Source organism: Pan paniscus, chromosome X (genome assembly GCF_029289425.2).
Source record: "Pan paniscus chromosome X, NHGRI_mPanPan1-v2.0_pri, whole genome shotgun sequence".
NCBI lineage: Eukaryota > Metazoa > Chordata > Mammalia > Primates > Hominidae > Pan > Pan paniscus.
The window spans coordinates 153,584,963-153,611,615 of record NC_073272.2 but is presented as its reverse complement, the minus strand read 5'-3'; the positions used below and the strand labels follow the sequence as shown (position 1 = coordinate 153,611,615).

The 26,653-nt window shown below is 57.9% G+C and overlaps 1 protein-coding gene across 12 annotated transcripts in view; it reads right to left on the bottom strand.

Moving 5' to 3' along the window:
- ATP2B3 (ATPase plasma membrane Ca2+ transporting 3) overlaps nucleotides 1-26,653 on the bottom strand; it is a 65,314-nt gene that overhangs the window by 11,717 nt on the left and 26,944 nt on the right. For 2 of the 12 annotated variants that reach the window (XM_057301215.1, XM_034950378.3), the window contains exons 7-21: nucleotides 25,160-25,201; nucleotides 23,291-23,455; nucleotides 22,436-22,650; nucleotides 21,559-21,801; nucleotides 21,012-21,253; nucleotides 17,990-18,224; nucleotides 15,019-15,198; nucleotides 14,829-14,916; nucleotides 14,224-14,330; nucleotides 12,946-13,137; nucleotides 11,279-11,492; nucleotides 10,335-10,546; nucleotides 8,981-9,088; nucleotides 6,125-6,307; nucleotides 1,477-1,630 (exon numbers count right to left, since the gene is read on the bottom strand). In XM_057301215.1, the coding sequence (XP_057157198.1) occupies nucleotides 1,477-1,630; nucleotides 6,125-6,307; nucleotides 8,981-9,088; nucleotides 10,335-10,546; nucleotides 11,279-11,492; nucleotides 12,946-13,137; nucleotides 14,224-14,330; nucleotides 14,829-14,916; nucleotides 15,019-15,198; nucleotides 17,990-18,224; nucleotides 21,012-21,253; nucleotides 21,559-21,801; nucleotides 22,436-22,650; nucleotides 23,291-23,455; nucleotides 25,160-25,201 (2,580 nt within the window). Of the gene's footprint in view, nucleotides 1-1,476; nucleotides 1,631-4,300; nucleotides 5,411-6,124; nucleotides 6,308-8,980; nucleotides 9,089-10,334; nucleotides 10,547-11,278; nucleotides 11,493-12,945; nucleotides 13,138-14,223; nucleotides 14,331-14,828; nucleotides 14,917-15,018; nucleotides 15,199-17,989; nucleotides 18,225-21,011; nucleotides 21,254-21,558; nucleotides 21,802-22,435; nucleotides 22,651-23,290; nucleotides 23,492-25,159; nucleotides 25,202-26,653 lie in introns of those variants that run through there. The other 10 variants (XM_034950377.3, XM_034950387.2, XM_034950382.3 and 7 more) reach the window with 9 other exon arrangements.

Here is a 26,653-nt window from a genome sequence, read left to right as displayed (position 1 = left end):
GGCAGAGCCTCCTGTCCGCCTCTCTGGGTGGAGTGGCGGCGAGGCCCCTTTGGGCCCACGTCTAGGGCACTGGAGGCGCCGAGTGCTTTTCAGCCCAACTGCCACGGTGTCAGCCAATATTTGTGACAAGGGTAGGTGGCCCCATGATGAGTGTGGAGCAAGCTGGAGGTGTACGTGGCCTGTGGTTTGGAGAAGGAGTGTGTGTGTGTGTGTGTGTGTGTGCGCGCGCGCACGTGCTCTGTTCCCAAGGGGGACAGGATGGGCCTCCTCCCTTCCTTAAAGGACAGAGTGGCCCAAAATGACAGCTTATGCAAGAGGAGGGGTGACCCCCACCAGGGACCTCTCACCAGTTCCTAAAAAAAAAAAAGAAAGGAAAAGAAAAGCAATCAAGCTGGAAGAGTCTGTGATGGAAAAAGGCGTGGTTAAGGACTCCCACCTGCAGGGGAGTGGCGTGTTCGTGTTGGCAGAGGGGAGCGCTTCGGGGGCTTGCTAGAAGGAAAGGAAAGAGGTAGCATAGAACCATCCTGGCAAAGGCCCTGGGCCCACGCGCGAAAGTTTACTCTTTGGTGTATAAACTCTCTTGAGTTTGCTGGAAAAAGCAGGCTGCCTGGCTGGGCCCACTGGGTTCCCTGCATTCTCTCCCATCAGGGTGGTGGGGTCAGCGGTAGAGTGGCCTTCCCTTTGTCTTTGTAAAAAGATGTGAGCAATTATGGAAGTTTCTACCTCCTTAGGACAGCCCCTGGGCTGGGTCCTCTTTAAACTGTGACCAACATGGTGGGAAATTTTCCTGGCAACGTCTTGAAGAGGCCTCTGAGTGCCAGTTCTCGGGAAACCTCTAACACCCGGTGGCTTGGGGCAAGGCCTACAGGGCAGGCACCACCTGTGCAGTAGTGATTGGTCAGCACTGAGCCCACCTGGGGACAGGTGACAGCGGCATCCTTAGGAAACCACTTCAAGGAGGATGCTGGAAGAGCCGCTCCAGTTCCTGGGTACGTGGGCTAGATTCTTCTGTGGCAAACAGTGTGGGAAAGGCACCCGCCACCCCTCCAGCCCCGGGAAGGTGGCCCTGAGCCCGCGTGCTGCCCTGATGCTGCACCACTGAACACTGAGCAAGGCCCTAGCCTGACACCAGACACCCCCAGAAGCGGCCCAAGTTCATGAAGAACCATCGGCAAAGGCAGACAAGTTCAAGAAAAGAGAACCAATGGCACAAGGAGCACTAAACACAAACCGAAAAACCAAACAAAGCAAAGAACGGGAGGTCCGGAAGTGCCATGGGTTGAATACGTTTCATAAAAGAATATGGCTTTCGAGAGACACCGTCTGGGCGGGAAGGACTGGACAGGGCGGTAAAGAAAGAACAGAAAAGCCACGGTGAGCGGAATGCAAGACTGGAAAAGAGAGAAGGCCGAGCTGGGGAGGCTTATTCTTCCCCAGAGATGCCATTTATGAGAGAAAAGGGAAGTCAAGACTCACTCCCAGCAGCACTGGTAGGATTGGCAGCAGAGAGAATTGCGTGAGTAGGGGTAGAAAGATTGGTTACGTCATGAAGCTGGCTGAGGACCGAAGACCGCCGGCGCACAGCACCCTGAACTGAACCGCTTCTCTTGAAGGTACTCACTACCTCCATCTGTGGGAGAGAAAATGAGATAAAGTTTGGCTTGCACTGTTGTCCAGGCTATCACGGAGGGGAGGGCTGGGCGAGGATAGGGGCCACCACTGGGCACATAGGGTGACAGCAAAGCCTCATCGGGTCACCCCGCTCACTGGGAGCTGGCGATGTTTGGACAGGGCCCTGACTGAGGCCAGCCTCTGTGCCACCCACCGAGAGAGGGTTTGCTGAGCAGATGGTTAGTGGTCATGAGATTGGGAAGGGAAGGGGGTCACAAGTCAGGGCACACTGCAGACATGTCAGAAATGCCCCTTGCAAGCCACTTGTCAGGAAGTACTTCATAGTTCTCAACCTTTTTTTTCCTCTCCAACACACCTGAGGGACATGACACGCTCCTATTAGAACCCGCCCTGCTTCCTCTAAACCCGGAGGACTTATGCCCCATGCTCCATCCGCCTGCCCGTCTCCGCCAGCTTCTGTGGCTCATCTGAGTGACTGGGCAGGGGGCGCCCCCTCGAAACTTCAGCAGAAGAATGGACCTAGCGGAGGCGGGGGTTTTCCCACCGACTGGCAGCCGTGGCTTCGCTTTGTCCCCACTCTTACAGCTTCCTACAAATTGAAGGGGAAGCGAGGCTGGGGAAACTGAGGCCTGCAGGAGGGCCTTGACCCAGTGTCTTTGGATTTCCTGACCTGCCCTTGGCTGGGATGGGGACTCATGTCCATCTCACTGGAGATGATGTGAACAGCAAAGCCAGTGTGCGCATCTGGAGCCCAAAGCTACCTGCTCCAGCCCGAGCCCTGCAGTGCTATGTGGTGGCCACCAGGTTCACCTGGGTGTCTTGAAACGGGCCAGGGCTTCGCGGAAGAAGGCAGCTTGAGTGTTCAGACTCCCCCTGCACCGGCCAAAATGAGGATGTATGCCACTTCAGCCTTTGACGCGCTGTGGAAAGGATTCCTCCTTCTTCTCAGCCTGCCCAGTCCCCTTCCGCCCAGCACATCCCACTCGCTTGCTTGTCACAAGGGGAACCTCATGGCACTTGCTGCGACTGTGAGGAACGCATACTGAGTGTGTCAGCGCACGGAAGGAGGATGGTTGATGTGATGGCGTCGCGGTGGCTTGCGGGTGGGGGGGTCTCCTGTCTAGATTCAGGAGAGGACTCTCGCTGCGGCAAAAGTGATGAGGGATAGGAAAGATGCCTTTCCTGCCTCAGATTTGCATTGGTCTGGCCTGGCTACAGATGGTGTCCCAGTGGGAGAGCCACATCAGTGACAATACCACAGTCGCCACCACCCCACACCTGGAAGCCCAAGAGCTGAGCCAGGAGCAAGGCCCAGTTGCTTACGAAGCTTCTCTTTGCATTATAATGGGATGCAAAAAAGACAGACCGAGTCATGAGCGCTTCAGAAAGCTACATGTTCTGGGTTTGAAGGACTCTTTTATTCTGGAATGACACCCTGTCCATCTGGTGCGTTGATATGTTAGTATGGAACCATGGTGCGAGCAGGTTACAAAATGCCTTCACTTAGCAACAGAAAAGCTTGTGCCGGCCTCCAAAATCTGGGGAGCGATTTTGTGGTTCCCAAAAAGCAGAAACCTGGGGCCAGCTGCCTAGGAAATGTTTTTCTTGGCTTGGGGCATACGTACAACCTGACGGGCTTCTCCCAAGCTTTAGCTCCATTTTTCAAGCAGGTGTTTCGAATCAAAGAGAGCAGATGCTCTTACATAGCTGGCTAAAAGAACCGACTGGTTCAGCATTCCTGAGAAACATGGTGAGTTGGATGTGACAAAGTCAAAGCGAAAAGCCATGGGGGTCAGGAGCCCGTGGAAGAGTCGGATCGGCTGGTGCCAAGGGGAAAGAGTGCACCCTGTTTCCTCATACGTAAAGCAGGGGACTCAGCTGCCCGTGTCTCTGTGAGCACCGACAATTGGAACAGCCTGGAACTCTAAGAAGACTCTAACCGATGGGACTCGCTTCTACTAGCCAGGCTGCAGCGGCCCCCACATACAGAGGACACGAGACACACAGGTGGCCAGGGTACCACTGACACCACTGATGCTTCAGGTCAGGGCAGGGCTGTTGTCTCAGCTGCTGGAAAACCTAACTTCGCCTTCGGCTGCGGCGGCAGGAGTGAAGTGGGCCGCCGAGGGGCAAGGTCCTGCTGTCCTCACCCCCCACCCCAGGCTTGGGCAGCTCTGGGCTCTGTAGCAGAACAGGGGTATGATAGATAAGAGCCCATCTGGGGACAGCTGGGGGGCCCATAGGCATGGTCTCGTAGAAGGCACAGTTGGGCCGCTAGGAGGGCACTGGGGGAGATGTGAATGCTGCTTCTAACATTTGATGTGTTTAAGATTTAGCGCAGAAATATTTATTGCAGGGAACGAGAACAGACTATCTGTGCTGCACCCCTGGCCTGTCCGAGCATTGTGCTTGGGGCAGTAGCCCCTGCACGTGGGAGGGGAGACGCAGGCCATCTGGCGACAAAGCCTGCTCCCCTTCCTCACCGGGGCTCTCTGTGTTCTGGCCAGGCCAGGGCATAGGTGACAGTGTTCAGAGTCCAGACCTAACACATCCTTCGCAGGCTACGCTGTGTTCGGTGCCTAGGATGCCAGCCTCGTCTCCCGGTTCTCAGCTGGAGAGGCCCCTTGGACCCCTGGGGGGCTCTTGAAATGTGGAGTTCTTTGTTGCCCCTTGACCTAGCCCTGCGTGATCGTGGTCTCTGGGGGACTCTGTAGCTCTGGAAAGTTTTGCAAGGAGCCCGTGGTGAGAGTGAGAGGAGTCAAAGAGGGCTTTGTAAGCATGAAGGCCCAGGGGATGCAGCAGGAGTTGGGGAGGTGCAGTGGCACAGGCGGGCAGAGGGCATGATTGGAAAGGCAGCCGGGGGTGCAGGAGTGCAGGAAGGTTGGGGTGACACCAAGAGGCAGGGGCTTGAAGGCCATGGTCAGGAGTGTAGACTTCATCCTTAGGACAATGGAGAGAGGCTCCACCAGTCCCACTGCAGAGGGTGGTGTTGGAGGGGCTGAGCTGAGCCAAGGCAAGCAAAGGAGGCTAAGGCCCAGGGAGTGGGGTTGCCCTGAGGCTGGGTCCCTTGAGACTCGGCCCTTGAGACCACTGGGAGGGAACACAGGACCCAGGGCACCAAGAACAGCTTTGTGCAAGTTGCATGGATGATTCTTTGGGCCCGGCCCTTGGTGATGTGTGACAGACCCTGGGAAGGGGTGTGGCCTCAGGCCCCGCCTATTCCTGCTTGAGCTGGGGCTGGTGGCTCAGGCGGGCCCTGGCTCCGCAGCCAAGTGTGCAGTGGTGTCCTTACTCTGGCAGGACCTCAGGGAGGAGGGTCAGTCGCTCCATGTCAGGGGCATTGCAACTGGGGATCCTGGACAGGGCCTGGAGGGGCAGGGAGTGATGGCTGTGACCTGAGAGATGGTGGCCCAGGCCTTGCAGAAGGAGGTGGAGTGTGAAGCATGCTGGGTGGCCCTCTGGCGACTGCTGGGGGAGGGGCAGGCCATGAAGGAGAGGCTGCAGGGGCTGCGGTGGGAGAGGGGCCAGGCCGCAGGTGGGGTCCCCATGGGCCCTTTCTTCCTCCCCGGCCAGGATTTTCAGCACTCAAGGGCCACAGCAGGGTGGGGTGAGGGCTGAGCAGGAGGTGGGGGTGCCAGGCGGGTGAGGACAGCAAGTCTCCAGGCAGTGCCCACAGCAGGCAGGAACGATGCAGGGACAGCCCGACCCCACGAGCCGGAAGGGAGCCTCGCAGGCCTAGGCGAGCGCCGTTTCTGGGGAGTGGTGGGCAGAGGCCAGGCTGTAGTGGGATCACAAGAGAGTTCCAGGGAGGGGTGTGGAGACACAGCGAGTCTGGAGCATTCTGGCAAAACTGTTGGCCGGGAGGAGATGGGAACAAGGGAGCATGGTAGCTCTGGCAAGCGCCTGATACTGGTGGCAGTGTTGGCCATCTGACTTCAGAGAGGAACACAGCTGACGCCCTTGGTCTTGGGCGGCCCTAACCCTTGGTAATTTGGATGACCAGAAAGGACCAACTCGGTGGCCCGAGTCCACTTCCCAAATGAAGTCTCCCCATCGCATTTACAGTGTCATCCAGTGAACCTTGAGCTCGCTGGTGGCTGTTTGAAATGGGCTTCTCTTCCCGATACTGTCACTTGCCTATGACCTGGGGCTGTTCCCACCAAGTGAAGGGAGCCCCAGCAGTGATGAGGACGGTGCTGGCCTGTGCCTCTGAGAGAGCCATTAGTCACCCACACACACCTTTAGCTACAGGGGATGCCTGGGCTCTGAAGGAGCTGTCAGGGAGAGGCGACCTCAGTGCCACAGCCATCAGCGGGCACAGCCCAGAATGGCAAAGGGGACACTGGCAGCTGCTTTTGTGACCTTGGCAGCAAGACCAAAGGGTTTCCCTGTGGGTGTCGGGTGCAGACGGCCGGCTCTCGGCTGCTGCTGGCCAGCTTGCCTCTACCCTCTTGGGGTGGAAGTGCCAGGGCGAGAGCGAGGCGGGGCTTACCTGCGTCTGAATCCGGTTCAGGCCCCGGAACCAGAGGATCTGGCCCCTGCGGAGCTCCCGCTCGGCGTGGTCGATCTCTTCCTCGCCTTCGGCCAGCTCCTCGTCGGTCATCTCGTCCTTCCCGGGCCCGTGCCCGGCTTCCTTCAGGCACTTGAGCTGGCTGGTGGGGATGGTGGCAATGACCTGGGGGAGCCACACGGAAGTGGCCGTGAGAGCCGGGCTGAGCAGCATCTGCCTGGCGTAAGGTCCCTCTCCAGAGGGAGACGCCGGCCTCCTTCTTCCAAAGGATGTCATTTGTTTTTGTGACTAAGCAAAGGGAGTAAAGCTAGAGCAGTCCCCCCGGGAACTGGCAGCCCTTGGAGAACTGGCGTAGTGTTCCCCCGGGGGGCTGAGATGCATTTTCAGGAGTACGTGGAGCTCTGGGCCAGCCTCCGGGACTTCGAGAAAGTAAGTGTCTGTTGTCTAAGCCTCCCAGTCTATGGTATTTTGCTATGGCAGTCAGAGCTGATGAAGACAGAGATAAGCGGATCCTCCATGGAGCTCCATTCAGCCAAAGGGCCCAGGGAGTGGCCCGAGTGGAACGCGGTGCAGCAAGGGCTCCTGGGAGGGATCGCTAAGTCCCTGGAACATCCTGCTTGAGAGCAGCATGGCTCAGTGGGGCAGGGGGCTGGGGACTGTGCCCCGTAGGCTACACTAACAGCTGGACCTCCAGAGGGCTGGAGATGGAGGCCAGCCACGTGACCACAGCATGGCTCTGTGAACCACCGCAAGAAAAGCCCTGGACACCGGGGCCTGGGTGAGCTGCCCTGGTTGACAATACTCCCTGCATGTCGCTCCACACCGTTGCTGGGAGACACAGGCGCTGTTTGCGCAACTCCCCTGGGAGAGGACAGCTGGAGCTCTGGCCTAGTCTCTCCTGGAGAGGGCATCTCCTAGAGGAACACCAGCCTAGAGAAGACCTGTGCATTGGGGGCTAGGGAGGGTGGGAGGTGACAAGGAGGGTGACAGCTGGAAAGGGTGACTGGGTAAGGAGCCTGGCAGGAGTAAAGAGAGGGCATGATTTCGCATATTGTAGGCCACTGGGAAGTGGGGGGAACAGTCTAGAAGGACGCAGGGGAAGCCACAGAAAGGGATGATGGGCATCTGGAGTTCTAGAGCAAGACGTCTCGTCTGTCTTGTGTGTCTATGCCAGTGTATTTGTCGAACATGGCCAGGAGGGGACTTGAGGACTGGTTCACAGAGATTCCCTTCTTTTCGTTTTTCTCTTGAACATGTTTTATCTTTGTAACTGAACAAGGTTAAAAATGAAAAGGACAACCCAGTAGCCCTGAGAGGCCGAGCTACAGGCTGGTGCCACATTCCTGGGGGGACCAGAAGGCCAGTGGCCTGGGAGCTTGAAGAGCAAGAAGAGGGCCTGGCACCCCTCTGGGCTGTGGTTAGAGTCCAGGTTTCGGGAAGTGAAGGGACTCCATGGAGCAACCAGGTTCAAGTGTGATTCGGAGGTGAGGTGCAGTAGCAGAGGGAAAGGAGAATTCTGAAAACGAAACAGGAACTGGGTGGGCTGTCCCCGAGGACACTAATGCTGGGGCCAGCAAGAAGGCTGGCATCTGCAGCAGCTGCAGCAGCCCCTGTGGCCGGCACAGAGATCAAGAAACAAAAGCCAGGCCAAGCATGGTGGCTCCCGCCTGTAATCCCAGCACTTTGGGAGGCTGAGGCAGGCAGATCACTTGAGTTCAGGAGTTCAAGACCAGCCTGGGCAACATGGCACAACACATCTCTACAAAAAATACAAAACTTAGCCTGGTGTGGTGGCATGTGCCTGTGGTCCCAGCTGCTTGGGAGGCTGAGATAGGAGGATCACTTGAGCCTGGGAGTTCAAGGCTACAGTGAGCTGTGATTGTACCACTGCACTCCACATTGGGCAACAGAACAAGACCCTGTCTCAAACAAAAAAAAAAAAAAGGAAAAGCCGGAATGCTATGGACTGAACTGTGCTCTCCAGTTCATGTGTTGAAGTCCTAGTGCCCAGTGTGGCTGGATTTGGAGTAAGGGAGTGATCAAGGTTAAATGAGGTCACCAAGGTGGGGCCCTGATCCTACTGGATTAATGCTCCTAGGAGAGGAAACACCAGAGACCTTGCTCCCTCTGTCCACCATGTGAGCACAGAGTGAGGAGGCGGCTGTCTGCAAGCCAGGAAGGAGCCCTCACCAGGAACTGGCCCCGCTGGCTCCCTGGCCTTGGATATCCAGCCTCCGGGACTTCGAGAAAGTAAGTGTCTGTTGTCTAAGCCTCCCAGTCTATGGTATTTTGCTATGGCAGTCGGAGCTGATGAAGACAGAGATAAGCGGATCCTAAATACCCAGGCTGTTTCTTCCTGATCTAATTGTGGGGTCCTAGAAACCTCCCAGTGTGCGGCTTCAGCTGCAGCCCACAGAGCTGGATGTGGGACTCTCTGTCCTTTCCATCAGGTCAAAATATTTCCTAATTTCTCTGGAGACTTTCTTTTCGCCCCATGGATTATTGATCAGGGTGCTGTTTGATTGATTTAAAATATGTGGGGATTTCCCAAGCTACCCACCCAATTGGAAGGGGCAATTTTTGGCTCTTATCATAGAAAGGGGAGCTGTGGGCAGTTTTCCTGGGCCCTGTCACATCCCAGCCATGTTCCTTTGCATTCTTTTGCTGACACCTTCCCTTGTGGCCTGTCCCTGGGTCCTGGTGTGTCACAGGCCTGAGCCCTCAGTGTGCTTCCTAGGGTGAGGACCCCAAGGCTCTGAAGCAGGGTTAGGGCAAGTGGGCCCATCACAGAAGCTGTCTGCAGGGCAGTCTGAAATGAGGGGCAGGGCTGTCACTCACCTGTCCCCAGACCAGCTCCCCAACACCAACAAACAGGCACCAGAGCCACTGTTCTGTGGATAGTGGGGAGCAGCTGAAGGGCTTCCCGCCGAACTGGACGATGACAATCTGCGAAGGGCAAGTGGGAGAGAGGCAGGTCCAGCCGCGGCTCCTGAGCCACCCTTGTCCTCCAACCCCTTGAAGGCCCAGCCACCCTGGTTGGTTCCCCCAGTTGCACGGGCTGCTCCTTGCGAGAGGACCACAAGGCCGGGGGCGCGATGACAGAGCAGTGCATGGCCCCCAGCGCCCCTGGGTGCCAGGCACCTACTGACTCCAGCCTCGGAGTGGGGCCCACCTCCACTGACCATGCTCCTATTTTCAGCAAGACGGAGGCTGTGACACCCACCCTGCGGGCACGCTGGACATGCCTCATTCTGGAGGACCCTAGAACCTGCCGGGGTCACCTTGTCTTGGCCTCCTGCCTCCTCGGGAGGCATCCAATTTGCAGGGGCAAGCTGTCCAAATGCAAACTAACCCCGTCCTCTGTTGGACTGTCACATTCCGGGCCACTATCCCCTTGCGCTCATTACCCAGGACCAGGTACCAGACAGCCAGGGAGCACCCGTATGCCCTGGAACCGCTACAATGACGCAACCTAGCCAGTCCTGAGCCTACCAGCCCTGCCTCACCCGCTCCTCCCCGAGGGAACCACAGCAAAGGCTCTTGTCCACAGCTCTCACACCCCACCTCCTGCCTGGCACTCTCCCATGTGGGCCCCTATGGTGTGGCATGTGTCCTCTTCTTGGGGTCTGTGAGTCATAAACTGTCTTTCAGTGGCAACTGTCTCTTGACCTTTTGGCCTTACTATACCTCAATTTTTCTACAAATACACTATATTTTAGAACAGTTAGCCCCTCCTAGACAGTGGGGCTGACCAGCCTGTCCACAGCACTGTGGGAAGCAGAGGTTAGTGTGTCAGCACTGGGCACAGAGGGCATCTCCAAAAGAAACTTCTGGAGTTATGGCAGCCTCATGCCAAGGAATTAAGTGCTAGAAATGGGAATGGCAGACCTAGAGGGAGCCAGGGAGGACTCCTTCCAGCATCTGTGAGAAAACTTCGTTCCGATGAAGGCTCACGAAACCCTCTGGAAGCCAGCGCGCTCACCCAGGGCAAGGCCAGCAATGTTTGGAAGATGAAGAAGGCCCTCTCTGACATGCAGAGAGGACGGGGGCTACAGGAAAGCCAGGTGGGGTGGGGCTCCTTCTGGGAGTGGAGGTGGGGAGGCCAGTACTAGGGGTGGACCAGGGGTCTTGAAGCCCACCACCTCCACTTTTTGCAAGTGGCAGAGGCCAAGAGTGGAGCCGCCCCTCCTACCTGAATCCCGAAAGTGCCCAAAACGATGGTGCAGAAGATGGGGTTGCTGAAGATGCCGTCGAACACGTTCCTCTCGCCGTGGATCTTGCGGGCGTTGATCTCGTTAAAGAGCTGCATCATGACGAACGTGTTGAAGATGATGGTGTAGTGCTCTGAGGGTGGCGAGTGCAGGGGCGCATTCCTCCCGCTGTCGATGTCGAAGAAGAGCTCCCCTGGAAAGCAACATTCCCCACTCAGGCACAGTCATCTCAGCGCATGACGCATTACTCAGGAGCGAGACTGCGGTGTGTAGCTCCCGAGATGGGTCCCTTGTCCCAGGGGATGGCCACTTCCAGCTCACGGCCAAGGCCCAAGGCAGCCACACCCACCCCAGGCTCAACCAACCAGAGTCCTGAGACCCCTCTGGGCCAGGGGCCAGACCCCGAGCCTGAGGGCAGGAAGGAAGAGATTAAGAAGGGAAGTTCTTAAGGCTGGCTTTCCTCGGACGCCCTCCTCCTCTTCCTCTCTCTGCGGTCACCCCCCACCCACCTCACAGCTTCCAGCACGGCACCCCAGTCACTCCACAGGAGCAATCTTCACAGGGTAAATGTGGGCTGTTCTGTTCCTAGGGTTACCGTGGCCACTCTGGGGCTAGGTAGAAGCTGCCTACTCTACACAGCTACACAGCCGTGGGCAGGATGTCAAGACATGAACTGTTTCTCAGCTGCTCAGGGGCCTGGGAGGAGAGGCTTGCGAAAGAGCTGTAGGCCACCAGCAGGCCTGGCTGCAGGGTTGCTAGCCTGGCCCATCTGCTCCTTCCCCTGTGTGCTGTCCAGTCAGGAAGTGCAGCGTCCCACCCCGTACTGGGTGCGGAGACACAGGTGGAGACACACCAGACAGAATCTGAGCCCGAGGTGGTGGCAGCAGTGTCCCGAAGTCCTCCCGGGTGCCCCTGGCCAGCCTACCGACAAACAGCAGGGTGAAGATGATGGCGAGCTGGTACACGGCGTGGCCCAGAATGTTCTTCATCATGGTGCGGGAGATGAGGGGCTTGTCGCGGCCGTACGGCTTCCGCAGCAGCAGCGACTCTGTGGGTGGCTCCGTCGCCAGGGCCAGAGAGGCAAACGTGTCCATGATCAAGTTCACCCACAACATCTGCACGGCTTTGAGAGGAGAGTCCTATGGAGAGGAGGCAGTCACCTTTCCATGGGCCGCCTGCCCGGGAAGGTTGGGGGTGGAAACCCAGTAGCTCCTGGGGGCTCCTCATGGGGTCCACATCACCAGGATTTCATGCCCATGAAAACAGACATCTCCATCCCTACATCGCCTTTACGCTAGCGGGGCGTTTTCTTTGGGCTGTCACGTGCCCGCCTCCCTTCTCTCACCTGGCAGCAGGTGTGCTCCAAATCCCTCGCAGGAGGTGAAAAACCCCAGACCACAAAACAGCCCGACGATGGGGTCTGCCATTTGGGGCAACAGAGTGAGGGCTGCTCTCCTTGTCTCCTGCACCTCAGGGGCAGGAGGAGGCAGAAACTCTGAACTGGACCTTCCTTCTCAGCTCCTCTGAGTTGTTGGTTAAAAATCAGCCTCACAGAAGCCAGACACACAAGGCCACGTACTGTCTGATTCCATTCATAGGAAACTTCCAGAACTGACAAATCCATAGAGAGAGAAAGCAGATGAGTGGGTGCCAGGGGCTGGGGTTTGGGGAGTAGAGAGTGACTGCTCACGGGGTCTGGGTGTCCTTTTGGGGTGATGAGAATGTTCTGGGAATAGACAGTGGAGGGATATAAACCTCGGGGTTATGTACTTTCAAAAGGTTAAAATGGTTCTGTTGAAGTTTGTTATGTGATTTTTATCTCAATTTAAAAAATTGTTTTGAAAAGACCAAGTTGATCAGCAGGCAATTTAAATCCCTGTCAGCAACAGTTATTTATTTGCACCCCCTTTCTAAGGGGGGGGGCGAAGAAAATCTGGACACTCACCAATGGGGAAAATGGGACTATTGAGAAAGGGTTCCCATGGGACGCATAGCCCACGCAGAAACTCATACACAGATGCTCCTGGCAGCACCATTCACAAGAGCCAAAAAGTGGGAACGAGCCATGTGTCCATCAGGACAGACATACATAATGTGGCAGTCTGTGCCGTGGAGTGTTATGAGGCCATGAAAAGGCAGAAAGTCCTGCCCTATGCTACGGTGTGTGTGAGCCTGAAAACACGGTGCTAAGCGAGATGCCAGACACAAGAGGCCACATATTATTTGATCCCATAGGAATGAAATGTCCGGAACAGGCAAATCCATAGACCCAGGAAGCCTGTGAGTGGTTGCCGGGGGCTGGGATGTTTGGGGGAGAAATGGGGAAATGACTGCTCAAGAGCACAGGGTTTCTTTTTAAGATGATGACAATCTTCTGGAACTAGATAGAGCCAATGGTTGCACAACATGGTGAATGTCCTACAAATTTGAGTGCTGAATTATGTACTTGAAAATGGTGAATTTTTGGCATATGAATTTGATCTCAATTAAAATAATCTGCAGCAAAGAAAACAAAACCCTCACTCTCACAATCTGGCCCTCAGGCCTGAGCCCAGGTGTCCTAGCTGGGGCATGGCAGCCCCCAGTACCCACCTGAGTAATGCAGGCACCTGTGAAGGCCACGATCACAGCCACCACATTGACCGTCAGTTGAAACTGCAGGAACTTGGAGATGCTGTCATAGACGTTACGGCCCCACATGACTGCCTTGACGATGCTGGTGAAGTTGTCATCGGTCAAGATGATGTCGGAGGCCTCCTTGGCCACGTCGGTCCCTGCGATGCCCTGGGGGGGTGACACACACACTCACACAGAGTGTTTGTGGGGGCCCCTTCCCCAGCCCCCCTTGATCACCTGGCCCGCCTGGGCTGGCTCCCTGCTCTCCCCTTCTGAATAACATCCCACCCCGCCTCCCAAAGCCAAGAACAGCACTGTTTTTTGTTGTTTTTTTTTATGCAACACATTCTTGTACTACAAACAGTAAGTTGTCACATGTCACGGTGGGGGGGGGCTTTGCTCATAAACACAGAGGGTGCTGATGACATGGCATCAACACAGCTTTACACATAAAGCCCAGCTGCCTCCACGTGGCCACCAAGCAGCGTGGTCTGTTCTTAGCACTCCAGAGAGGCTTGCTGGCTAAGGAGCCCTGGGAAGTCCTGCATGGGGACACCCTGGGCGGGGCGGCTCTTTGCAGAGGAGTCCCTGTCCCATGGAGGCGCAGCTGCAGCTGTGCCAAGCTGCGCAGTCCTCTCCTCTGCCCCAAGCCTGGCCCTGTGAGAGCTGCCACCTCTCGAAGCTTGGGCTGGAGCTCCCTTCTGGGCTACGGGTGCTGGGAAGGACTGGGCTGGGTTCCCTGGGTGACACTCCTTTTCGGTAGGGCAGGGAGAGGGGCTCACCAGGTTGCTGCGTTCAGTGGCTGTGGGGCCACTGAGGGGCCGCAACCAGCCATGTGGGTGGCGTCTGCAGGGCTACCCTGCTCAGTGGGTGAGCAACAGGAAGGAAGTGCAGAGGAAGAGCATATCTGGGGACTCTGCTCACCTCATCTGGGGCTGAGAGTCCATTTAGAGAGGACAGGGGGTGGGCAATGCCATCAGTGATGAGCTCCCACCCCCCATTCCCCTTCCTCTCCACAGTATGTCTGGGGCCCACTGTCACCTTGGGCATCACAGCAGATGCCTTTAACCACATGTCCCCCGACTGGCAGAGCCCACGCAGGCCCAAGTGGCCAGGATGTGAAAGAAAGAACCTTCAGGCACTCTGTAACCTGCCCCAACACTGGCTCCCACTTCCTGGTACAAAGCTAATGTCCATGGGACAGATGCAGGCCCCATCTGCCGTGGTGAGCTGGGCGGGCACCAGGTGGCTTACCATGGCGAAGCCCACGTCCGCCTTCTTGAGGGCCGGCCCATCGTTGGTGCCATCCCCCGTCACAGCCACCACCTGCCGCTGCTCACCAGTGGTGCTGTCGATAATCCCTGGAAGACAGATCAGGGCAGGGCAGGGCTGGGGCCATCTGTCACCACAACCCTGTGTAGCCCTGCCCAGGGAGCTATGGGGGTAGGTTGGCTGTGAAAACCCTTTGGGATTACCCCGTCCTGACTGTCCCAATTATCTGTGCTCCCCGTCACCTGGATCATCTCCTATCCCCAAATAAGTAAGCAAATCTCACTGAGTGACAGGGCCAGGGTGGGAGGATAGGGATCTGGTTAGGGCCTGGGGACACAATCCTGGGTCCCTGGCTCTAGACCCACTGCTTCTAGAGACTCACTGTGTGACTTGGAGTGAGTCACTAGCCCTCCCCGAACCCTGGTTCCCTCATGGGCCCCTGCCCTGCTGCTCTGGGCTAATGGGACAAATGGACCCAGCTTCCTAGGCAGGCCCTGGGGACCTGTTTGGGAACCTGGCTTTTGGTGTCAGGAAGCAGACAACCTCGGGCTGGCCACCCCAGGAAAGGGGTGTGGGAGCTCGGCTACCTTTGACCAGTGTGTGCTTGTCGGTGGGAGACGACCGGGCCAGCACCCTCAGCTTGGGCCACACCTTGTCCAGCCGCTCCTGTTCTATCTGGGGAGGGGAAGCACAAGGACGCTGCAGAGCTAAGGCGGGCACGCAGGGGGCTGGGGTGAGGAGAAGGGGGGTCTGGGGTGGCAGACAGCCGGGTGCTACCTCGCCTTTCTCATTGCGGATCCGCCGGTTGAACTCCTTCCCTTCTAGGCACAGGAAGTCCTCCCCGGGCTGGATGATGCCACATTTGGCTGCGATGGCCCGGGCCGTGTTGATGTTGTCCCCAGTCACCATGCGGACTGTGATGCCAGCACGCTGGCATTTTCGGATAGCTTCAGGGACCTAGAAGAGACAAGAGAGGTGGGTGGGGCCATCGAGGCAAGACGTATTTTGGGTTGAGGCAGTACCCCTTCCTCCATCAGATCTGCAGGTGGCCCAAGGTCCAGCAGAGGTGACAGTAAAGCCATCCAATTCACGTGCTCAGAACACTTATGTTAGCCTACAGTTGGGCAAAAGCATTGAACACAAAGCCTATTGTGGAATACAGTGCTGACTATCTCATGTAACTCATTGAATCCTGCACTGAAAGGGAAAAGCAGAGTGGTTGCATGGGACTCGAAGTAAAGTTTCTGCTGAATGTGCATCACCTTTGCACCAAGTTACAAAATTGTTAAAAGTTGGGGACCACCTCCATCATATTAGATTCTGGAGAAAGAGAAAGAGGTTCCCCAGTGCTGAGTGGAAAGCGAACAGCCTGCAAGGGGTTGAGAGCGGGAAGCCAGGAGACTGGCCGGGAGGTGGTGGCATTGTCCCAGTGGTGGGGGGACAGGGAAGACAGTTCCCAAATGAAGAGGTATGTGGCTCTTCAGGCTCGGGGACAGAGAGACAGGGTCAGGCAGCTGATGCCACTGAGGTGGACGGGCAGGGGGAGAGGAGAAGAGGAGCCAGGTTCAGAGTTTGGGAACCTGAATGAGGAGGTCAAGCCTAGGCAGTGGGGCTTGTGAGCACCGTCGGGTAAGTGTAGAAGCCTAGGTGTGGCCGAGCCCCCAGGCCTAGGGAGCCTGCGGCGGGGGGGAGTAGACACGCAGGAGTGGGAGCCAGGGGTAGGGCAGCCGGGAGACACCAGGGGAGGACATTGACCTGGGAGTCCCTGAATCCTGGCGCCCCCTGAGGCCATGGGCAGGGGGGCTGTGATCTTTGCCAGGGAGACAGCTGGGGGCCCCACTCTAAGCTGTGACAGGGTGATCCAATGGTTCCTGCAGCATATACCACTAAGTGGCCTCACTGCCAGCCTCGGGGACACTTCGTACTCTCTGAGGATCTTGGGGTGCTGGATAACAAGATCACGAGCCACAAGAAGACAATTCTCCTTTGAGCCAGCGAATGCCTGTCCCTGAAAAGTCTGGAAGCCACCCCTCTGCTGCCACCAAGTGGCCGTGACGAGCCTGAAAACCAGCAGCTGCGAACCCAGGCCTCCTCCCTCCTCAGGCCCAGTGTGTGCAGCCCAGTTCCTTCCCCATGGCCCCAAAGGGCCAGGCCAGGCTGTCCTTCCTCGCCTGCTCAGCCCTGCTCCCTGCCTTCTCCCCAAGGCCCCACAGCACAGCAGCCAGCCAGGTGTCTGGAGAAGTTGCCAGTGCCCCCGGCCGGCCCAGCTCCAGCATCAATACCACCCCAGCCACAGGCTTCCTATGGCTCCCCAGGGCCCAGCCTCACGGGCCCTCCTCTGGCTGCAGCTGTGCCGCATCTCCAAGCACCCTGGCAGGTTTCAGTGAGGCCCTTGTGTCCTACTGCCTGTTGCCGGCACCCAGGACTTCGCTGGGCCTTCTGTGCGTCCTCCTCAGCCACCACCAGGCTGGCCAGTCTTTGTGGGGGTCTGCCCAGCCTCCGCAGCCTGGCCCTGTCACTGTGGTCTACCACTTGGACTCTCTCTCAGCCACTCTTAAGCTGGAAAGGAGCTGTCCCTATTCCCCGGGCCCCTCTGGCAAGATTCCTTCCTCTGCTCTGTGCTTCAGTTGCTCCCTGGTCCAACAGAGGGACTCGATGGCTCCTGTCCCCAAGTGTGGCCTTGCTTCGCCTCACCAGCACCCTCTCCTTCTGCTCTCCCAGGCTCAGTGGGGCCCGGGACTCATGCCGCTGCCCGCCTTTGCGGGGCCCATTTCCCTCACTGGACTTCTGTCCCCTGTCCTCCGCTACCACCCATTTTCTCCCAGGGCAGGCTCGAGGTGCTCCCTCTCTGGGCGCAGTGACCATGTTCTCCTCGGGGCACAGGGCTGCTCTGTTGACATGAGCCATGGCTGGCGTTTAGACGCACTGTCTTTGAATTGAGTGTTTTTGCTACGTGATCCAATAAATGAATGCCTGTCTCCCGAAGGAGAGCCCAGAAGCTTCTCCTCCCAGGTTGCACCTGCACCCCCAGGGTGGCTCCTGCAAAGACAAGTTGTCAGGGTCACGGTGGCCCTGCTTGTGACACAGGTGGGTGCCATGCAGAGGCCCTGGGGAGACAGAGGGGCACCCCATGCCTTGCACTCTCCCTCCGGGGCCGGCCATCCTCCACACTCTCCAGGGTCTGGGATCTTTCAACAACAAAGTGACTTCCCAGTGTCAAGGCCATGGCATCTGCCACACGGCCCTCGAGGTCCCCTCATCTGGACTCCCCTGGTGGCATCGTCCATATGGGGATATGCTTCTGGGCTCCCTTTCCCACCAGGACCTTTGCTGTGAGCTCGCCACAGGACATCCTGACCATAGAGTAGCCCCAGCCAAACCCTCAACCAATAAACGCCCACCCTGTGCCCCAAACCTGTGTCCCCTCAGGCTTCAGCACCACCTCCAGTCCATCGGTCCTGGGTGGATCAGATCCCAAATGTCGACGGTCTCTCTGCCACTGCCACCTTCTCACCTGGTAGAAGGTGGAGCCTGAGCTGGGCCCATAGGTCAAGCAGGAAGGGCTTTCCAGCAGGCAGGACAGAGCCTTTGTGCGGGTGTCAGGGTGAGAGCACCCAGGACGGGGCTCAAGTGTACTACGGAGGGACCGCAGCAGCTGTGTGTGAAGGAAGGCCGCCCCTAGCAGTCCGGACAAGCTCGGGCAGAGGGCACAGTTACCAGGGCAGCTCACAGAGAAGGTGGTGGCTACCTCGGGCCGCACAGGGTCCTCAATGCCCACGACAGCTATGCAGGTGAGGTCACCCACGACCTCATTCTCGTTGTCCCAGTCGGGCTCCTGGCCTGCAGAGAAGTCCCGGTAGGCGATGCAGATGGTGCGGAGGCCATCGCAAGCCATCGGCTCGATGATCTTCCTCACCATGTCGTCCCGGTCCCGAGGCCGAAAGCCCCGGAGTTCGCCATTGCTGTTCAAGATGTTGGTGCACCTAGGCAGGGGGTGGGCAGACATGAGGTGGAGGTGGGGAGAGAACAACAAGAAACAGCGCTGGTCACACTGGATGGGGGGCTTAGTCAAGGACTGGGGTCCTTATCAGAGAGGAGTGCCCCGTGTGAGAACACAGACACACAGGGAGAAGGGCGTGTGACAACAGGCAGAGATTAGAGAGGGTCAGCTGCAAGCTGAGGAATGCGAGGACTGGCAGCCGCCACCAGAAGCTGGAGGATGCAGGATGCATCCTCTCTGCGATGCTTTGGAGGCGCTTCGGCCCTGCCCACGCCCTGCTTTTGGACTTCCGGCCTCCAGAACTGGGGGAGAATCCATTTCTGTTGCTTGAAGGCACCAGGACACTCATGCACTGCTGCAGGCTGAGAGACCGGGAGGGAGGCAGGAGCATGTGGCTCATGGCAGCTCCACCACAGACTTCATGGGGCAAGGGGGTGGAACATGGGCAAAAACTGAAGTCTGTGGACAATCGCTATAACCACGTCCAGGCAGCCACAGCCTCAGTAGAGCGCTCGTGACTCCAGGAGCTTCTCAAAAGGGACAGGACTTGGGAGGATTCAGGTGGGGAGAGGAGGGAGCAAAGGAGCCGAGGGTCACAGAGGCGGGCATGGTGGAAGAAGCCAGTGGGGCTGTGAGTGCCAGGTGCTGCCACTGCACGGGAGGCTGGTGACGAAGGAAATGATCATAACAGAAGCTGTGTGGACTGAGGGCCTCCTACGGATGTGGATTCACCCACGGAACCCTCACACCCCTCCCCAGAGATAAGTATTCTGTGATCTCCATGCCACCAGGGAAACTGAGGCATGGGAGTAAGGGGGAGTAACTTGCTCATTTATGCACAGCCAGCAGAGTGAAGCTGGGCTGGGCCTTTTGTCCGCAGTGCCTCAGTGTCCCTCAGTGCCCACCAAAAAAGAAGCACAGAAAGAGGGCTGAGCCCCCACACCAGCAGGGATGGCTCCAGGGAGGAGGTGGTCCTGGCCCTGGCGGTGAGCGCTGCACCTGGCAGAGTTCTGGGAGAGCGCTGTGGGTGGGGCGGCCAGGCAGGGTGCACTTGGTGGTCCAGTCCGCTGAACACAGGAAGGAGCGTGGGCCTGGGCCTTTGGGGAGCCCTGGGCGTCCTGCAGAGGACCTTGCCCTGAGGGCCCTGGGACGGCAGTCATGAGGAGCCAGGTGAGTTGTGGACAGAGACGCCAAGGCCAAGGGTGTGGAGTCCGGGAAGGCTGAGTGGGAGTGGGGAAGCCAGGGCATTTGGAGGTGACGCTGTGCACTCTCCCTCACTTGGTTCTAATAGCTTTATTGGGATATAATTCACGCACCACACAGTCCACCCATTTAAAGTAGATAATTCAATGGTTTTTAGTATAGTCACAGAGCTGCACGACCATCACCAGTCTCCAATTCCAGAAAATTTTCATCATCTCTAAGCAAATTTTCATCATCTCTAAGCAACAACAAGAAAATAGATCGACTGGACGTCATCACGATTTAAAACATTTGTGCACCTAAGGACACTATCAAGAGAGTGAAGACAGGCCACAGAATGGGACAGAATGTGTAGACATCGCATAGCTGATAAGGATCTAGGATCCAGAATACAGAAAGAATGTTACAGCCCAACGATAAAAAGACAAACAACCCAGCTCAGCAATGAGCAAAGGGCTAGGACAGACATTTCCCCAAGGAAGACAGGCAAATGGCCAGTCAGCACAGCAAAAGAGGCTCAGCATTGTTAGTCATCAAGGAAACACAGATCAAAGCCACCAGGAGATTTTGCCTCACACCCACAAGGATGGCCCCCGTCAGCATTGTCACACCAGAAAATAAGTGCTGTTGAAGATGGGGAGAAGGTGGAACCCTCCTATGTCGCTGGTGGGAATGTGAAACGGTGCTGCCCCTGTGGAAAACAGTTTCGTGGACACCACGACCCAGCCATTCCTCTCCTACATGTCCACGCAAGAGAGTTGAAAACATGGGCTCAAACAAAAACCTGTACGTGAATATTCACAGCAGCGTGAGTGACTCATGACAGCCAAAGGGTGGAAACGACTCACGTGCTGGTAGACGTGCTGGTAGACAGATGAAGGGATGGATGGACCAACACAATGCTCTTTAGCATACAATGGATATTACTCAGCCTTAGAAAGAATGGAAGTTCGGGCTGGTGGCAGTGGCTCATTCCTGTAATCCTAGCACTTAGGGAGGCCGGGTGGGTGGATCGCTTGAGCCCAAGACTTCAAGACCACCCTGGGCAACATGACGAGACCCCAGCTCTACAAAAAATTCGAAAATTCGCTGGGCGTGGTGGCATGCACATGTAATCCCAGCTACGGGGGACACTGACGTAGGAGGATGGCTTGAGGGAAAAAACAAAACAAAACAAAACAAAAAAAGAAAGGAAGGTCTAATATCTGGGGGAAACTGAAAAACTTTACACTAAGGAAAGAAGCCAGACACAAAAGGCCACACAGTGTATGAGTCCCTTGATAGGAAATGTCCAGACAGGCAAATCCATACAGACAGGAAGCACATGGGGCTGGGGAGGGGCGTGGGGAGGGCTGCTCATGGGCCTGGGGTTTCTTTCCGGGTTGATGGAGGTGTTTTGGAACTGGGTAGTGGTGACGGTTGCATGATATTGTGAATGTGCTTAATGCCATTCAACTGTACACTGTAAAGTGGTTGAAATGGTGAATTTTACGTTCGGCCTCTTTTACCACAACAATAGAATCAGAAACTCCGTGCATACCCCAGCGCCTCCCTGCTGCTCACTCACTTTTTCAACAGGATCTCTGAGGCCCCCTTGCTGAAGAGGCGGAAGCCACCGTCGGGCATGCGGATGACTGTGCTCATGGACTTGCGGACCGAGTTGAAGGTGTACACTTTGTAAAGCTTGTCTTCTGGGATCTGCTCGCGCACGGGCTGGAAGTCCCGCTTCAGGTCCAAGACGAAGCCCAGCAGGGCGCACTCCGTCTTATTGCCCACCTGGCGTGGGAGGGCGCCTTCCTTCTCAGGAGGCTGCAAGATGACGAGGGCTAGCAGGCACTGGGGGCCTGAGACCACCCTCCATGCTGCCCCTGGAGCCCCAGCTCTGCCCCCTCGTGGTCACCACATTGTTAGGGTGTGGGCGGCAGGGAGCAGAGGAAGGTCTGCCTTAGCTACCGGCAGTTTCCCAGCCAGAGCCACCTGTGAGGCCAGGGATGGGCAAAAGTTCTCAAGGGGGGGCCTAATGAGCACCTTGCAACAGCTCACCTGGCACCCTGGCCAGGCCCCTCCCCTGCTCCTGCCCCCGGCCCTGCCCGCCCGCTCCTGCCCCAGCTCACTAGTATTTTGGTGGTATAGGCACTGTTGATGGAGATGGCATGGACCAGGAGGTCGAGGATCTTAGGGGTCAGGGCGCTGGGGGCCGGAATCTCTTTGTAGTGGGTGTCCCCTAGGTAGGACTGGACCACGGTCATACGGTTGGTGGTGAGCGTGCCCGTCTTGTCGGAGCAGATGGCTGTGGCGTTGCCCATGGTCTCGCAGGCATCCAGGTGGCGCACCAGGTTGTTGTCTTTCATCATTTTCTGCAAAGGGCGAGGGTGTGGGCATTTGGCCCAGGTGCTTGTTGGGGTGGAGGAGTGAGAGATGTCAACACAAACATCGCGCGACTCTGTTCTGCTCAGCTAGCTCCACGTGTGGCACTAAGCCCACTGGGCACCTGGTCAGCCCTGAGCCAATAGCGAGGCTGTAAGGCATCAGCAACCTCATCCAATGGTGGGGGCGGGATGCGCACCCAGGACCTCCCCTGCCCGAGCCCCCTCTCAGTTACCCACCAGCCCTGCAGCTCTCCCACCCCACCACCCCACCACCCCACACCTGGCTCCCCCCACCTCCTCCCACTGCCTCCCAGTGTCCCGGGCCCTCTGCTGATTCTCCGCTTCCCCGCTGCCTCCCAGCCCCTCCGTCCTACTGCCCACATTGTGCAGATGCTGAACCCCTGGGTACCTCACCGCCTGCCTGCTTTCTGGCCCATCTCATGCCCAGGGACCTGAGCTGACAGATCAGCAAAGCTGCCCCCTGGGTCCCTGCTCGGCACCTCCTCTCCTCCCTTGAGCTATCCCAAACGTCCCCAGTTTATACTGCCACCAAGGCACCCAATGACTTCTTACCCCAGTTTCCGAGTCTGTAAACAGTATCAACTGTAAGTTTTATGATTACCTTGACAGAGTAAGCTAAGGAGATGGTGACAGCAAGAGGCAGGCCCTCTGGGACAGCCACGACCAGCACAGTGACACCAATGATGAAGAACTTCACGAAGTATTGTACATAGACCGGCGTGCACTCTGCCAGCCATGTCCGGCCTTCCACGACAAACGTCTCAATCACAAAGTAGAGGACCAGGATGATGACGGTGATGGCAGACATCACCAGCCCTGCCACAGAGCGGGGAGGAGACGAAAGGGGTTGCCACGGGTGAGGGAAGGAGGGGGACAGGAAGAGGGAAGAAGAGGTATGGACGCGCTCTCGGAGGCATTTGTGAAGGCCTTGTAGATTTGCCTTGCGTTTCAGGATAAACAGCCCAGGTTTGGCTCAGCAGGTGAGCTGGGGCCTGTTTGCAAGGGGGCTCTGTGTGGCCTCTTCTGGAGTGCTGCTGGGGTTGGGGAGTGGACTTTGTGGTCTGATGGCAGGAGAAGCACCGCTGGGGAGGACTAGCAAGCATCAATCCCCCACTGCACCCCAGAAGTTGGGGTACCAGCCCTGCATGCCCCCAGCTGCCTTTTGAGTGTGCCAGGGGCAGAGCCTGGAGCCTTGGGTAGGGGCACCTCATGGGCAGTGGCTCAGTGTGTGACCCGGGCCTTCGTCGAGGGTTTGGGACTTCTGCTCACTAGGGAAGGGCTGCGCCAGGCCCTGATGGCCACTGCCGGCCTGGCCTGTGCCCTTGCCTGCCTGGCCCACACATCACCTGCCACATCCCTTCCCACCTGCTCTACACAGCCTGGGCTCATCTCCAGGAGCCCAGCATCCTCCACGCCCAGTCAATGGCCTGGGCCCACCACCTCCTGCTGTCCCTACCTGCTTTCCCGATCTGCACGGCTAGCTTTGTGAGCTTCCCCTGAAGGACAGACTTCTCCTTCTTGGGTGCGTTGGCTTTCTTCTTCTCCCGCTCCTCCATCTCCCCACCCTCCGCGCTCTTCAGGGGCTGCATCTCCATGGCCACTGCACCATCCTGCTTCTTAGCTGCACACAGAGGAACCCCATGGCCAAGGTCAGTGCCTGGCTGGGGAGAAGGCGTTATAAGGGGCTTTCGTGGGGAAAGACATGCCACACCATAGAGAGGAGACGGGATTCAGTGGAGCTCTCCTATTTCCAAGTCTATCAGCTTCCCTTCTCTCGCCTCCTAAGCCCAGGCCCTCTTGGGGTGGGTGGGGTGGCTCCAGCACTGTTCTAGGTGGGACAGAGATGGTTCTCTCGGGAGAAGGGAGGACAGACACAGCACAAGGCTTTTGGGCACACAGACAGGGTGACTGGTCCTGGAATGCCCCAAATAATACCTGAGAGCAGAGGCCTGTGGCCCGAGGAATCTTCCAGAACCCTGAGCTGACTCATCTGCTTACTGGTGTCCGAGCCACCTCCTACCTCCCTTAGGGAGGCCCAGAAGCCCCATGCACTCTCCTCCCACCAGCCAGCCCTGCGCCTGTTCGGGCTCCATCTGTCCCTCCAGCACTCTCCCTGCCTCTCCCCTGGAGCAGACGGCTCCTCTCCCTTCTTCCCTGGTGGGTCCTGTGCTCCTCATCCTTGCTGCCCTCGACATGGTGGTGGTGCGTCCCCCACTCCGGCTCCCTCCTCTCCCCACTCCTCTGCTTCTGTCACTTCCTCATCTCCCTCCCTGCCAAGCTCTGGCCGCACCCACTCCACGACCCAGAGTAATCCTGGCCACCCCACCTCCCTCTTCTGCCCCGGGACCGACGCAGCGACCTGGGGAGAGCAGACTCGTCTTTCTCCCTCACTACTCTGGTCCCCGATCCACTGGGGCTCTTGGCACTACCGCCATCACCTCTGCCTCCTCCTGCTCCTCCTCACCTGCCAGCCCGAGGCCATTCGCCACGGCTCCTCTTCCCAGTGGCGTCAGGACACAATTGCCCCACCCAGCTGGGCCCCTCCAGCTTTGTGCCCCACCTGCTGCCACCTCCTTAACCCAGGGCTACAGCCATCGGGCTGTCCCCCCACTGCCCTCCCAAACCCAGCTCCGCACAGGGCGTTGCCTGGGTCATCTCTGCCTGTGACCTTCCTGAGGGTCAGGACCTGCCTTGTTCCCCATGGACTCCAGCACCTAGAGCTGGCTGCTGCATTGGCCGACATCTCCTGTCCTCCGTGGGCCACGGCTGGCCTCCTCCTCGCTCCTCCCACCCCTTCTCCTGCTTCCTGCGTCTCACAGCCAGGCTCATGCTGGCCCCAGGGTGTCGGCACCTGCCAGCTGTCCGGGGCTGAGAGGAGAGCCGGGCCTCTGGCCCTCAGCCGACCACTCTGTCTCCCAGGTCCACAGGCTTGGCTGAAAGGAAGCTGGCCTGGGAAACACACTGACTGGGACCCAGAGCTTCAGGTGAGTCAGCCCTTCTGGGCCTCAGTTTTCTCATCTGGCCAGAGTGGACTCAGGGCGCCCACTCACAGGTGATCCTTACGCCCATGCTGGGCTAAGGTCTCCTCTAGGTGGCTGGGCTGAGCTGCCAGCAGTGTCTGTGGCCAGGATGCCCTGAGCAGCCCCAGGGGTGTGCTCTCTCCTCCCTCTACACTGGGACGGGACTGTGCAGCCAGCCCACTCACCTGGTCTCCAAGTGTTGCTCCTGCCACCGAGGCAGGTGACCCTCCCCCAACACTGTGCCCTCCACCAGCCCCACCCCCAGGGCTCCAAGCTTGTTGTGCCCAAGCAGCGGCGCCCGTTACCTTTGGTCTGGCTACTCTCCATGGCCCCATCCTGCTGCTTGCCTACAATGGAAGAGGGATGACAGACACGAAGGCTTGAGGACACCAGCCTGGGGGCCGCGTGGCAGAGGGGGTGGGGAGGAGGGGCCTGATTGCTGGTGGCCTTCTTCATGCCCCGTCCTCTCCAGGCTCACCCCGTCACCACCTCCCAGCACACGGTCACCATGAACACTGGCATTCCTGAGCCAGACCTCTGCCCAGGGCTCCCCTTCGGCCTTAAGCTCAGCCCTACAGTGAACCCCTAAAGCCAGCCTTGGAAGGGCCCTGGGTCACACATGGCTGGCAGTGGGAGGTTCCCGGAAGCTGGAACCTCCCCAAGTCGGGATGTCTGCTCCCTGCAAACCAGCTCAAGGGGTTCACTTAGATGGCTCCTAACCCCTGGAAGCCAGGCAGACAGCACCCAGCTGCCCTTGCCTAGGGATTGGTTTTCCCTGCAGTCACGTCCAGCAGTTAGCTCAGTGTGTGTGTGTTTGAGCACTGCAACCTCCACCTCCCAGGTTTAAGCGATCCTCCTGCCTCAGCCTCCCAAGTAGCTGGGACTACAGGCGTACACCACCACGCCCAGTTAATTTTTGTACTTTTAATAGAGACGGGGTTTCACCATGTTGGCCAGGCTGTTCTCCAACTCCTGACCTCAAGTGATTCACCCGCCTTGACCTCTCAAAGTGTTGGGATTACAGGCATGAGCCACTGTGCCTGGTCCCAGTGTGTGTTTTAAAGGGACAAAGGAATGAGACGCTAGGACTCTGCGGGGCGCTTTTAGGTCATTGGTCAACCCAGGGCTACAGCGCAGGAGTGCCAGCCTGAGCCCCGGCACACAGCAGCCCTGCAAGGCCAGGCTGGGCCCCAAGTGGCCCTATCCAGGGGCTCAGGTGGTGGGCACAGTCACCCCTTCTGAGAGCTGCAGTTAGAGGAGCTTCCTGGGGGCCACATCTGCACTCCCAGGCAGTTGGGGTTGGGATCCGGGGTCCCCAGGGAGCAGGGAGGGCCCCCCCCACCCTACTCAGCCAGGGGTGGGGCATTGATCAGGCCCTCTCCGCCCAGGGTTCCTGTGGGCACAGAGGGCCCTTCTTGCAGGGAGGGGAGACCCCCATGGACACAAGATGGCAGTGCGATGACCGCACAGCACAGCAGGGGAGATGGCAGAGCCTTGGGGCCGTGGGGGCCCGAAGGAAGCATGGACTCTGGACCCAGCCTGCACACAGGCCCTGGGAGGCCTCTGGAGGAGGGAGGCAGGGGGAAGTCTGGGATGAGCATTGCTGGAAGAGGAGGGCTGGGCCCCGCCGGAAGAGACAGGAGTGGGGGGAAGGTGAGGAGGAGAAGCACACTTGGAGAAAGGTGCATAGGAGTCAAGGTCAAGAGACAAGAAATAGGTGGTTGGGTGCAGGTAGAAGGCAAGTATCCTAAGCGTGTACCAGGCAGGCTGCGCCAAACAATGGGGATGGGGTGGGAGAG